Raw genomic sequence first — 14,325 nt, 5'->3', positions numbered from 1 at the left:
AGAAGTGCCCAAACCTTAAATCCTTATTGAGGGACTGTGCCACCTCACCAATCTTCAGTCATTATCTATTTTCGATTGTCAATGTCTTGTTTCGTTGCCGAGAATGATTGTGTGGCCAAGAACGATGATCATCAGATCTTGTGAGAAATTGGAGGTCGCACACTTGCTAAGAGACATGATGCACTCTAATAATCTTGAGTAATTGGAGATTGATTACTGTGAAGGTTTGAGTACTACTTCCCCCCTCCAAACCTAACATCACTTGTAATTTTGAAGATCAATAATTGTAAGGCGCTGATGGAATTTCAAGGGTTACACAGACTCGCCTCTCTGAGATATATGTGGATCTCTAGTGGTGAAGATGATCCAGGTCTGGTATCCTTTCCACCTGGGGAGAATTAGAAGGAAAAGGAGATGTTTCTCCCCAGATCTCTTGTTGAATTGAATATTGGAAACTTCCCAAATCTAAAGAAACTTAGCAAGGGCTTTCAATTCCTCACCTCTCTTGAACGTCTCAAAATCTACAAATGTCCGAAGCTTACAACCATTCCAGAGGAGGGCCTGCCTCTTTCACTTACTCTATGAAGTATTTCTGGGTGTCCTCTACTTGAAGAAAGATGCAAAGGACGATACCGGCCCAAGATAGCACACATCCCTTGCGTACAAATTGATTTTCAGCCCATATAAGAGACAAGTCAAGTTTCTAACTTTTTATTTCTTCCATCCACAGGTCTGCTTATGTTGATCACATCCTTTTCCTCCAGAATTTGATATTTAGATTCTCAATTCCAGCCTTTCCAGAAAGTATGTGATACACTGATTTCTAGTTTTGTATCTATATATGGAAAAAATATAAGCTCTGTCGAGGTTTGTAAAAGAAACTTAGGTGGTGTTTGATAACGTTTTCATGCATGTATTTTCATTTTTGAAAACGAAAATAGGATGAGAATGCATTCGGCGACATACTTCTCAAAACATGGAAAATAATTTCCAACTTTTACTCGAAGAAACTGAAAACAATAATTTGACGTTTTCACTTTTTCATTTTTCTAGTTTAAAAAATATGGAGAATATTTTTTCGCACTAAACTATTGAACAAATTTTTAAATTTGGAAAATTAGTAGAGCTAATTTCATTTTACCTCCCTAACCTTTACGCGTTAAATCAGTCGTGGCCCTGCACTTTTAATTTCATCACATGTACTCTTGTGCTCTCCAATTTAATCAATCATGTCTAATCATTAGTTTTTTTGTCAAGTATTTAGTAAATTGAAAATGTGGGTCTCATGGGCTCCCATGTATGATGATGATTCGTTAATGTGACATGTAAAATTATATTGGATGTGACTACAATTTCAAAATATATCACACAATAGTTGGCAAGAAAACCAAAGATTAGACAAGATTGATTGAAATTGATAAGTACAGAGGAACCCGTGATGAAATTAAAAGTGCAGGGGTACAAATGATTTTGGGTCTAAAAATCAGGGAGGTAAAATGAAATTTGTCCTTGGAAAATATAATCTCATTTTCTCATTTTTATTTAAAATTTTTTTTAGAAAATCATTTTTTAAAACATTGCCGAACAGACCCTTAGCTTTCAAAATGCAATTCAATTTGTCAGTTATGTATCGGACAATTTGCAGCAGGCATTTCAAATTGAATTCAAATGTATTAATTGCATCTAGTCATTTCATTTGGTATTTTATGTTGGGGTTTTGTTAATTTGCTAATCACGCATTCGGATAAATATATCACTCATACTATTCATTGTTAGTGTTTATGTCATCTTAATTTAGCAACTAATAAAAACAAGCTGCCATTGCTTTTGTCACATTTTCAAACACTCAAACTCCATCTCTGTGTGTGTGTGTCACGCATGACATGGAGTGAAGAAGATTGTAAATTTATCAACTCGTGTGCGTTTCACTATTATCATCAAATCGTCCCTGCAATAAATTACCACATTCAAGGTAAATATTTGCACATAATTCAACCTAACAGAAATGTATAATCCATACAAGCCCCTACCACGATTTAGCACTCGCTCACCATCTTTTGTTCAGGACGGTCAAAGAAAAGCACAACATCAGGTTCTGCTCCAATCTGCAATAGTTGATTATGTAAACAATCTCCAGCTTTCATTTAGGTAGGATTGCATGTACATATAAAACTGTTTCGAGTAGTTCCATGGTGGTGTCATTCCAATGTTGTTCCCGTTTTGAGCCCTGTGCTCAACTTGTATTCTAAAGCTTTGAAATTGTATGCCAAATTTGTCCATGCTTCAGATTTTCGAATCCTTTTTGTGGGCTCTAAGATGATAGGAAGAACATGAGAAAATCCCTGCTTCACATGACATGATTTTTGGGTTGGGATCCTGACGCCTCTGTGGCGGTGCTCAAAATATATGCATCATGTCTTATAGTGAGATGTGCTTAAAATCTATGCTATTATATATATAACCAGCAATGTGTATCTTCCTAAGGGATTAAAAATGCCTAATGTATTCACCCTATCGGATTTTGGTTTTCCCAGAGAAGGATTTGATATACGATCCAACCTTGTATATAATAAGCCAACTAGGTCGTGGTACTAAGTAGTACGGTTTAAGTTCTATCACTTCTATGCGATTTGGACCCAACTTGCCATAAGAATAAGTGCAAAGAAGATATTCGTGACGCTAAAATTCGACTAAATTTCAGGATTAAGCAAGGAGGACGCTAAAATAAAACTATTAATGCTTATTTGACTTTTGAGCCATGTCAACAAAGAGAGTGAACAAGGCTATGAAGGTCCAACCATGCAGTGTCATCCTCAAAAGATGTACCAATTTGCAGAGATTTACTCTTCTTTCAAAAAAAAAAAAAAAAAAATTTAGAACCATGATTTTTAACCACTTTTTTGACTGATGGAATCGAAAGTTTCCACATGACTTTTTTTTTTTTTTTTGCAATTTTTCAAAGTTGGAAAACAAGAAAATCTATTAAAAAAACAAATATTATTTGAGATTTTGGTGTCCTGTCAATTGGATCACCTTCTAAAAATCATTTTTTACGAATTGTGTGCTTGTAGTTTAAATTTTTTATGCGTCCAAAACCATGATTTTTCCCAAAAAACTAAGGATAGCACACGGTTTTTAGGCCAAAATCACATATTCTTATTTTGTCACCAAAATGATACCACCTTCAAATCATGATTTTTTAGGACTTCTCGAACTGATGGAACTCAAAAGTCTTACTCGATTTTGATTTTTCGAAGTTGGAAAACAAGAAAATTCATAAAATAAAATAAAAATTCTTTCGAGATTTTAGTATTTCGTCAATTGGTACACCTTCTAAAAATTATTGTACTTAAAGTCTTAAAAAAAAAATTGTCCAAAATCATAATTTTTCACCAAAAACTATGAACTCTCAAGATTTTTGGGCCAAAATCGCATGTTCTTATTTTCTCATCTAAATTATTACACCTTCAAATCATGAATTTTAAGAACTTCTCAAACTGATGGAACTCAAAAATCTTGATCCACATTTTTTTTTTACAATTTTTCAAAGTTTGAAAACAAGAAAATTCATTCGAAATTTTGGTGTTCTGTGAATTGAAACACTTTCTAAAAACGAACTGTTACGGAACAAGAAAATTTCAAGAAAAAAAAAAGAAGAAGAAGGGAAATGCTACATTTTTTTTTGTCAACGAGTAATGCTACCTAATTTGATAATTAAGTTATGGTTAACATGTTCATTGACTTATTTACCATAAAAAAATATCTCTATTGACTTTAAAAAGTTAAATAATGCATTGACAATTAATATTGGATGTCAACCTACCAATTATTTAAATTAATTAATTATTGTTAGAGACTTAGAGTCAATAAACCCCAAGATAATTAATTTGCACGCTTAAGCATTTTCCATGTCAAGCTAAAGAGAGAAGGAAATAGAAGAGAGGAGGAGGCAACACTTGTAGTTCTTAGAAGCAAGGGTTGCTTTCAGAGTGCCACAGAGGCACATTCAAGTTGACCTTAAATATACCAAAGAATAATATTAGGTTTGTTTAGCTAGAAAAATCTCTCCCTAAAACTAAAAGATGCCCCAAGATACTTGCCCTTTGGGTTTTTGGGCCATTTCATGAAATCCCTAAAGACATGGAAGATCCTTAGCTTTGATTTGTTTTGATTCAATAATTCTACTTCAATGTCTTCTTCACTCATTGAGTAATGAGCTAGCAACTTATCCGAGTTTTAAAACTATTCTATGAGGTTTTTTTTTTAGAATAACTATTCTATGAGGTTGAATTAGGAAAACGGTTAACCTAATGTTGACATTGGGAGAGGTCTCTCTATAAATAGGTGCAGCAGAAGACCCTTATTTGCATTGTGAGTAGCAAAAACACATACCAAATATAGAGAGGTGCAGAGAAAGATGAGGAGCAACCAAGTTCGCTTGAATTGTGGTGTAACAATGCCTCTCATTGGGTTAGGCACTTACTCCTTCGAAAATGATAGGAACACTACTGAGCTAGCAGTTCATATGGCCCTCAAGGTACAAACCATATACATTCTTGTTCTTGTTCTTCTTCTTCTTCTTTCTTTGTAATCTGATATACCGACAGCGTTTTGAGGAAATGGTATGGATCATTTTGATGTTATTTGTCATAAAAAGTAAAAGCTCAAACTTTTAAACCTAACATATTTAGCAGTATGACATATTTTACAACACCATGTGACTCATTTTAGATGTAGTGTTGTAAATAAGTTTTATAACAGATGTATACAATATTTCTCTCATATACATAATACATCCATTTTGTATATATCTACGATACACTGAACTTTCATCGACAAGCACGTACATTCCGGAGTAGTTCCTAATCCCTGCAATTTTCTGAAATAATTGATTTGTACAATGCAGATGGGCTACAGGCACTTTGACACAGCCATGATATATGGTTCTGAGGCTGCCCTGGGAAACGCTTTAACAGAGGCAATTCAAGATGGGACTGTAGAAAGAGAAGACATTTTTGTTACCTCTAAGTTATGGGGGAGTCATCACCATGACCCTGTTTCAGCTCTGAAACAAACTCTAAAGTAAGCACAGATACTAGATTACTATACCAACTAACACCAAATTCATTTCTTAATCTACTGACTAAATTAGGAAGGAACAAGCAGAAACTAGTTGTCGACTCATAACAGGGTGCATGTGATTTCATGAATCAAGTAGGATTCAAGAGTGTTATAATAATATTACTAAAGCAGAATCTCTTGAAATCCCATCCTCTTTTGTTGGTCAAAGATTCTGATGACCATATCCAAGCCTGAAAATCATGGCACAAAAATTCATGAGTTTTGGGATTTTTGAGGATCCATCACTATGCAAGTTGATGTTATTTTTCATATAAAAGAAAACCCATCTGTTCAAGTTGTTCATATTAATAATCTGCAATGGAATATTGCTTCAGGACTATGGGGATGGACCATTTGGACATGTACTTGGTTCACTGGCCAGTGAAATTGAAGCCATGGGCTTTTGATGCCATTCCGAAAGAGGATCACTTTGAGGAACTAGACATAGAGACAACCTGGGCTGGTATGGAGAAGTGCCTGGACTTGGGATTGTGTAGGTCTATTGGTGTAAGCAATTTCTCAAGCAAAAAAATTGAACAGCTTTTGGAATTTGCCTCTGTGCCTCCAGCTGTTAATCAGGTATGTTTTAAGCTAATCATATTAGTTAATCTAATGTAGAGAGAAGTCAATGATTTTTTTTTTTTTTTTCAAAATTTTATTTGGTCAATGCTTAGTTTATGAATTCTCAAAAAAAAAAAAAAAAAAAACCACAGTTTATGCATTTCTTCAAGTATGAGGTCCTCAGCATCAATCAATCATCACCACCTACTCTTTACATTGCACAGGTGGAGATGCACCCAATGTGGAGGCAAGAGAAGGGTGTGTGGGGACCACAAAATCCATGTCAGTGCTTACTCACCACTTGGTGGGCCAGGGAATGCATGGGGCTCAACACTTGTGGTGGACAGCCCAATCATCCAGTCCATTGCTCTCAAGCACAGAGCAACTCCAGCCCAGGTAACCCATCAAATCCAAGCCCAACACCAGTTTCTGTGCTTTTCTCAAATCCAAAATGTAATTGTTGTTGGCTTTTTGCTTCATATAGGTTGCACTACGATGGGGATTATCAAAAGGGTCAAGTGTGATTGTAAAGAGCTTTAATCAAGAAAGGATGAAGGAGAACATTGGAGCCGTTGATCTGAAATTGGACGAAGAGGATTTGATGGAGATAGAGAAGTTGGGGGAGAGGAAGATCATGAGGGGAGAGTCTCTAGTGAATAAAACTACAAGTCCATACAAGACACTTGAAGATTTATGGGATGATGAAATTTGACTCGCTGAAACATTGAACATTGATGTTGTTGTGTTTGTATGTATTGTACTACCTTTCATCTGCAATGAATTATAATTTGGGTCCTTGACCAAAAGCCCCAAAATGAGCCAAAGTTATCTCACTTACCCCAACAATAGATTTTTATTCCCACTAACCCAATTTAAAGAGAAATGACAACTTTGCCCTTCACCTAATTAAAAAACTACATGATGCCATTGTCCTCTCTCCTCTCTATCCACACTGCCAGCAACCCCTCTCTCTCCTCTCTCTCTCTCTCCGGCACGATTCCTGTCTCTCTCAGCGTCGCTCCACTGTCGACGACGTTGTCACCGGAGAAGTTGCCTACAACGACAGCGACGGCGACAAGACCCTCAAATGCAGATCGTCACCACCGCTACGCGATCTCGTGAAGATCGTTGATGGTCCCGGAAAGCAGAGCGTCCGATGACGATGTCGTAGTCCGTGATCGGCTGCGTCGTAGGGATCTGGTGCTCCTTGCCGTCGCCGATCACCCCCTCCTCGTCTTCATCGTCTTCAGCCCATGAGTCAAACGATAGGTCTGCTGCATCAGGTCTGCGATTTTGTCTTCGCCGACTGGCGCGTCGGGAGTCGGCGTTGCCATGTTTTTTATGATTCTTTGAATCAGAAATTGTGTGTCGTTGATGGTTTGGTTTCGATTCGTCTGCATTGACCACGGAGGAGTCTGAGGTGCCGGAGTCTTCTCGGAGCTTCTCAGCCTCCAAAGCTCTGGCCTTTTCATCATAATTGGATTGATCAACGGTAGAGCTAATGTGTATCAAAAAAAAAAAAACCGATAGAGTTGTAAAGACCAGTTTCAGGGATTGGAGGAAGAAAGATGAGGTAGCAAAAATGGCATGAGAAACTGGTTCCAGAAAGTGAAGGCTTCATTCTCAAACAACAAAAAAAAAAAAAAAAAAAGGTGAAGGCTAAACAGAGAGATATGTAAAGGAAAGAGGGCAGAAGGTCCAAAAGGAAAGAAAAAAGAAAAAAAAAAATTATTAGTGGACAATAGACATGTATTGCCCTTCAATAGACGTCTGATAAAAGTCTATTGGGGGGTAATACATGTCTATTGGGGGGCAATAGACGCTTTAAATTGATGTAATCTCTCATTTTTTTTCTTTAATCAAAGTTTTATTTGTGTCATTTTAGGAAGATTAATTCTCATTTCGGTAATCAAAACGTCTATTAGGGGGCAATAGACGTCTATTGGGGGGCAATACATGGCTGATAAACGTCTATTGGGGGGCAATACATGGCTGATAGTCGTCTATTGGCCCCCAATAGACGTCTATTAGGGGGCAATAGACGTCTATTAGGGGGCAAAAAAACTTTCCGGTGGGCGGCAGCCGGTGACCGGAATCCGGCGAAAGTTGGCCGGATTCCGGCGGCCGGTGACCGGATTCCGGCGGCCGGTGACGAGCTCCGGCGAAGTTTCCTATAGTTTCTCTCTCTTCCATTTTCTCTCTCTCTCTCTAAGTAACAAAGGGGTGAGGGGTAAAATTGTATTAAAAAAAAATTAAAAACAAAAAAAAAATCTTAATGGGGTATTAGGGAAGACTCTCTTAGAGTGTATTGGGTAAGAGGGAATTAAAAAAACTTAATGGGGTAAGGGGGAAAAAAATCCCTAGAAATGGGGTAAATGGACAAAACCCCTTATAATTTCACCACCAAAAGCCATCTGATTTTCTTTCCATTTTTGGTTTTAATTTCACCACCACAATGCTTTGAAGACAGGACCTGCCTATTGTTCTTGAAGATAAACATTTTACCAAGTAACTACTAGTATAGAAATTTAGAACAAAGAACAGATCATTCATCTTTGCATTTCAATTTCTCCAATCGAAACGAAGAGGAGAAGTTTCAAAAAGGGTTGGTTGCATACTGGCATTACAAGAGGCTAGCATGCACAAGGTTCTTGCTGGTATTATACTCTCCATTTGTATTCTGAACTTGCAATGATCTTCATTGATCTTGTTCACAGCTTTCAGAAACCTTACCGGATGTATCTCGAGTTCTATATGTCGCAAACCATAACAGGAAGACATAAAAAGAAAATATCTTAAAAAGAATGAAACAAGCACTGGCAAGTCAAATGTGAAGTTGGTGATGAATAGACTGGCCTTACCTTGTTCGCAGCATTTCAGACCTGCCTTGATGTAGCTAACACCCGAATGCAAAGTCTAATTTTAGAGAAACCAGCCATTTTCGTTGGATGCTGATTGCATGCCTTGCTCAATACGCTGGAGAGTTAAATTGCTTTAGTTATCAGGGAAGAGATACAACATAACACATGTGCTTCATTAAGACAAGTAACTAAGAACACGAGATAGGATCAGATCATGCTAAACTGAGCTGGTATGTAGCTGTCTCATTTTCCAGTCAAACTGGCTATTCAATTTCCTGGATATTTTTGCTTATGTAGGCATTGCTTGGGACTTGCCAATCAATTGTTAACATTAACAGTCACATTTTCGATGTTTAATTAAGAAGTACCTCAAGAATATATCCGTGCAGCCAATCTAGTGTTTGAGCGAATGTGGCTGCTGATAGGTTGAGAACTGTCAGTCCCTGATAGTATAGGAATGACATTAAGATAACCATGGATAAACACCAGCCATTTCAAAGATAAAGCGAATCAAAAAGTACCTGGAGAGTTCAGACACGATACCTACCTTTGAATCAAATGAGTGAAGATAGTCCTGAATCATCTTCACATTGCTTATCAGCTTATCTCTATCCTAGACAGAGAAGGAAAAACCAAAGAAGTAGAATGAACTGAAGAGTTTAAATGAAGAGGATTAAGAAAATTTGAGGTTGAACTACTAATATCCATTAGTAACTACTTTCATAACTTACCTGGACTTGCCATTTATCACTACATGTGCAAGAAGAGAACCACTCCTCTAGCAATGCCTGGTGCTCAAATTCAGCCATATTCAAAATCAGAGGTATAATTATTGGGTCAGGACCCTTAACATTTTCACCTACACAACCAAACATTTATGAACAAAATGAAAGTAGGTTTATCAGAAGGGAAAAACATGATAAACTTACCGAGCAACTTTACCTTTCTTCTCATAAACACCCTTCCCTTTTTCTGAGCTGACATGCTGATCGGTACTAGAGTTCAGATCCGGTGAGTGGCTCTTTTCTTCATACATTAAAAAAATGTTTGGATCCAAATGTATCCCCTGAAATTATCCAAATACATCAGTTATAATGTAATTTTTGACTCTAGAAATTTAATATGAAGTGTTTAAGTACCTCTATTATTATTGGCTTTCCATCTTTCAGTGCTTTCTTCAAATCACCAGCCAAACCTGGAATTAAAAACATGTGTTGCACAATAGAGATTATATAAATCAATGGATTAGCAAAATAATGCAGGGGACTAATGAAGTGATTACCTTTTCGAACAACCCGGCATTCTCTACAAAATTCAGTAATCAACTCTTCAGAGGAGCTGAAGTCTCGTGCCCATATCGGAGTGGAGGCCAATGGTGCACTGAATCGGATAAGAGGAGAGTAAAAACTCTTGTATTGCTTCTCAAAACGAAAAAGGAAACTTAACTTAATGGAGAAAAAATAAGTAACTAGTTTAACATAGAAACTTGTTGAAATGTAGAATCAAGGAGATAAACAAGATTGGCACATACTCTGTCGATGTGCGCAGCAATTCGTACACCACATCTGTCTGCAACAATCAGTAACATAAATAAAACACAAAGCCATCCGTGTAGCTCAAACAAAATAGGTACATATTATATCAGATAGAAAAGAAGAACCTGCATGACATTAGGCAAATTGAACCTTTGTGAAATTTGGGCAGCAATAGTGGACTTTCCAACACAGGAAGTTCCACACACAATAATAACTAATGGAACTCGTTGATGGTGAAATCTGATAGAAAAGACATACTAATTAAAAACCATGTCATGCTAAAAAACTTACCGTCATTCATTCAGCTTCTAGGCATTTCCTAAAAGTAATATCTAGAGTTATTAACCTGGTCATCATCCGGTAACGCTTTACGTAATCTTCCCTAAAACCCCTTTGCTCCATAATCTAACACATACAGAGATGATCATATGTAACCCAATACATCCAGAAGTGAACCAAGTGCACCACTTTGAATTTGGAAATTTGACATTGTACAATTGCATCATGACATTACCTTAAACAGATTCTCTTCCAAATCCGACTGCGAGCTGCAACAAAACACAACGAACTAAGATGGTTTCACGTAATAAAATCTAACCAAAGAGCAAAAAAGGAACATGATCGATTGAGGAGGGGGCACATACACATCTAGAAGGCTGTTGTCTACGAGTAGCTTCTTGAGATCAAGAGCGATTTTGATAGATATATGATTTGGAATCTGAACAATGACATTGCCTAGTTAGCCAAATAATCGAATTGACATTGTATATATTTAAAAAGAGTAGGAAAAATGATTATTACCTTGGTGACAGTTAAATTTTGGCAGAGTAAAAACCTGGAAAACACGTAGTAGTGCTCGGCATGATCACCCAGCCACACCTTCACCTACAGAAGAAAACAGAATTACGGATTTGGAATATGACTATTCAGGATTGAATCAAACAACAAAACACAAAGGAAGAGAATGTTGAAGAAACCACCAAACCTTGACATAGTCGTATTTGGAGGAACCGTGCTTTATTTCACGACCCATAATAATAAGATCATACCATGTCCTGCAATTCCCTCTAGCTCAAACTGCATGTACGGAGTGAATTTATCATCATCATCATCGTCATCTCGGCTTTCATGGCGTATGCGTACATGACCTCACATTTAATTTGGGGGACCTAATTCAATGCACTAGATTGTATATATTTTGCATGTATAGAAGTTTCTTACTATAGCTCACACTTTCTAATATTACGAGTTTATTAGACCGGTGCGAAACAAAATTTTATGAACCCTTAAAGAGCATTTTCAATATTAACCATTGATCAAATTTTTGGGTGGATTTAGAACTCCTTGATCAAAATCGGGGTTATTCTGGTCTTTGAATGGGGTTATTTGGAAGAGCGTTTTGGTATTCATGGATTACTTATGACTGCAAATCTGTTGGTTCTTCATGCACAACATTTAAGTGCAGCATTCTTTCATAGCACTATATTAAGATCAAAATAAGGTAAGATCACTTGCACCAGAACTAAAATCATGGCAAGAAGAGTTGCCTGAAAAACAATTTCCTTAATGGGAAAGACGAAACTAAGAACATCTTCCTCTGCGAACAACTGTGTTTAATCCAAACGGACAACAAAATCAGTACGGCAGCTGTAGTATACTACTGATACTCTTCAAAGGAAGATTAATTGCAGCTTTGACACGAATCATCTGTGCATAAGATCAAGGAGCATCAAACAGAAACTTCAAGTCTCTACTTTTCCTGAAAAATCTACTGCCTTTCTTTCCCAAACTGGTTCCAACAATGCTTGATGGAAGCAGAGATTTGGTGTCAGGTCTCCATTTCATATCTATGAGAGTAGAGAATATGCTTGAGAGTGTAGGAGATATATCCTTGTCCTTTATATTCTTGCATGATACAACTCTAAGGCGTTCAAGCTCCTTCCAGGAGAGAATCACAGACTCCAGACCTTCCGTTGTTAGAAGTGAGCATCCTTCTAGAGATAGGAAAGTCACCCTCCTACAAAAACATTGGAAACCATTAACATACCAAAGTAAGAGATCGAAAAACTAATTGGAGTTCCTAAAGTCAACATGATTAATTTGTTACTTGTCAACAAGGTAAAGCAAAATGCTGATTCAAAGAACAAAATCTAAACAAAAGGTGTTTTGCCTTCTTGACTTGCTTTACAACATTACCAACAGAATCATATCAGTTACTGAAAAATCAATTGAACTACCTAACTTGACACAGTTGCTTATAATCACACTAACAAGAAAGATTTACCTTATATTTCGGCAGATCTACTCACAAAGTTTGAGATTTAAGAACATTTATACAAGATAACTAATCCAAGTATAGATTCGGATATACCATAGTTCTATGCCAAACTTTCATTCACATTATCTGATTTATCTTCTTTAGAACTTTAACATGCCAATATCAAACTCAAGCAACCAAAGATAAGCATATCAAAAACAACCATCTACCTGCAAATACTAGCCAGCCTGAACATATCATTGTCCAATCCCCAACAGTCCTGAAACACAATCTCTCTAGCAGCTGCACACACCATAAACAAAGCTCTCACACTCTTCTTATCCCTCAGCTGACACTTCTGCAAATGCAAGTTCTCCAAAGCAGGGCAAGCACCCAAATACTCATCCGGCCCGGGAACACACTCAATCCTCTTACAAGATTGAAACCTCAGAGTCTTCAAATTCTCACAATACGAAAGCGCAGCCAACCACCCACCATCCATCCTATGATCACAGAAACTCAACTCCTCCAACATCTGGCAACACTGCCCAATTGCCTTGATCCCATCAAAGCTTCCCTCACACCCAGTAAGCTCAAGCTTCACCAGCCTTGTACACCCCTGAGCCAAAATCGTCAACCCGATATCTGAAACCACAGAACCATATAGCCCCTCCACATTTGCCACCAACTTCAACACTTGCAAATTCTCACAAGCTGCAATGCCTCTTAGCAAATTGTCATTGCACTTGTGCAACTCCAACTCTTGAAGAGTTGGGCACTCTTCTGCTATACTTAGCAACCCTAACTCACTCGCCCCAATCACAACTAGCTTCTTCAAATTGGGGCAACCACTCCCTAACTCACTAAGCCCTCTATCCACAACCTCACCAGGAACCAAATCACAGTCAGCTTCGAAAACCCGGTGACCGGAACAAGCAACCGGCACCGAAAACCCACCATGATTCAGCAAAATCCCGGAATTCCGGTCCGAGATCAGTGAACCGGGTACCAGATCAACCTGGGTCAAGCTCGGAAACCTTGAAATTACCCGACCCGATTCGACAAAGCTCCAGTCTTTCACCTTCACCGACCTCACAAGGCGGCCCTGGAGGCTCAGCCACCGCTTGCAGACCAGCGCGCTCGGCTTCCGATCAGGCTCCGGCAGTTTGGCCAGAATTTCGAGGAGGATTTGATCGGACAATTGGGCCGTCCGGTCAGAAATTTCAGAATTAGGGTTTAGGGTTTTCTGGGCGGGCTTCAATCTGGACTCTTTGGGCGAGCCCAGTTGCATAGCCATGATCACATTCTTGAGTGAAGTAGTGTTCTTGAGCCACGACTCTGACCAACTCGCCGACCTTCTGTTCAGCTTCAACGGCCGTAATGGGCTTCTCGGGTCGGGCCTCTCCGCCGCAAACGCCGTCGTTTTGCGACCCTCCTCCTCCTCTTCTTCTTTTGCTGATACTGATCTTTTGAATCTCATCTTCAACATTCTTGTTCTTCTTGGGTCGTTTTCTTTCTGCATATCACATTTTCTAAAGTTTCGATCTTGAAATCAATTGCGAGATTTTGGGTCTATGAATTGATGAAGGGTTTCCATCCCTGGGGTGAAGAATTTGAATGGGTCTATGATGAGGGTTTTGAACTCTGTTCCCACATTCTGGGCGCTTTTTTGTTTTTAGTTGCAACTCATTTAAATCTTGGTGTGAAAAATAAAAGGAAATTAGACATTGCATTGTGTTTTGCCCTTTTCAACTTATCCGCTTTTAAGTTTTTACTATAAGCCAAAAACATTATCCACCAGCAAGTATTGAGTTTAAGTTTTCTCCTCTTCTATACGGTAAAAAAATTTCCCACGAATTGTGAGGATATATAAAGTTGTTTAAGAATTTATGTAAAAATGAACTCACGAAAAGAAGCACCGAGTTTTGTGGGTGATTTAGTTACTTGATTGATACGGAATAACGAGTTTTTCAACGGGAAGAAAAGTCTT

At 38.0% G+C, this 14,325-nt stretch overlaps 2 protein-coding genes and 1 pseudogene across 3 annotated transcripts; 1 reads left to right on the top strand and 2 right to left on the bottom strand.

Moving 5' to 3' along the window:
* The first annotated feature begins 4,387 nt into the window (after window positions 1-4,387).
* Window positions 4,388-6,466, top strand: LOC133718220 (non-functional NADPH-dependent codeinone reductase 2-like; annotated as a pseudogene).
* LOC133718219 (uncharacterized) lies at window positions 4,859-11,216 on the bottom strand. Of its 2 annotated transcripts, none has more exons than XM_062145045.1 (15): window positions 11,064-11,216; window positions 10,880-10,963; window positions 10,723-10,796; window positions 10,593-10,626; window positions 10,425-10,483; window positions 10,204-10,318; window positions 10,075-10,112; window positions 9,826-9,923; window positions 9,683-9,738; window positions 9,486-9,609; window positions 9,275-9,402; window positions 9,091-9,156; window positions 8,912-8,986; window positions 8,544-8,658; window positions 4,859-4,994 (listed from the first exon to the last, which is right to left on the bottom strand). In XM_062145045.1, the coding sequence occupies exons 1-14, from the start codon at window positions 11,109-11,111 to the stop codon at window positions 8,605-8,607; spliced, it is 1,053 nt and encodes a 350-aa protein (XP_062001029.1). In that variant the 5' UTR covers window positions 11,112-11,216; the 3' UTR covers window positions 4,859-4,994; window positions 8,544-8,604. The 2 variants fall into 2 exon arrangements, with proteins under 2 accessions (XP_062001029.1, XP_062001028.1); XM_062145044.1 differs by lacking the exon at window positions 4,859-4,994 and adding an exon at window positions 8,078-8,432.
* A 420-nt stretch (window positions 11,217-11,636) lies between these two features.
* Window positions 11,637-14,050, bottom strand: LOC133715108 (F-box protein At5g51380-like). Its single transcript, XM_062141471.1, has 2 exons — window positions 12,566-14,050; window positions 11,637-12,095 (listed from the first exon to the last, which is right to left on the bottom strand). The coding sequence occupies exons 1-2, from the start codon at window positions 13,855-13,857 to the stop codon at window positions 11,798-11,800; spliced, it is 1,590 nt and encodes a 529-aa protein (XP_061997455.1). The 5' UTR covers window positions 13,858-14,050; the 3' UTR covers window positions 11,637-11,797.
* Window positions 14,051-14,325: the final 275 nt, after the last annotated feature.

This window comes from Rosa rugosa, chromosome 6 (genome assembly GCF_958449725.1).
Source record: "Rosa rugosa chromosome 6, drRosRugo1.1, whole genome shotgun sequence".
NCBI lineage: Eukaryota > Viridiplantae > Streptophyta > Magnoliopsida > Rosales > Rosaceae > Rosa > Rosa rugosa.
This window is presented reverse-complemented; position numbering and strand designations above follow the sequence as displayed.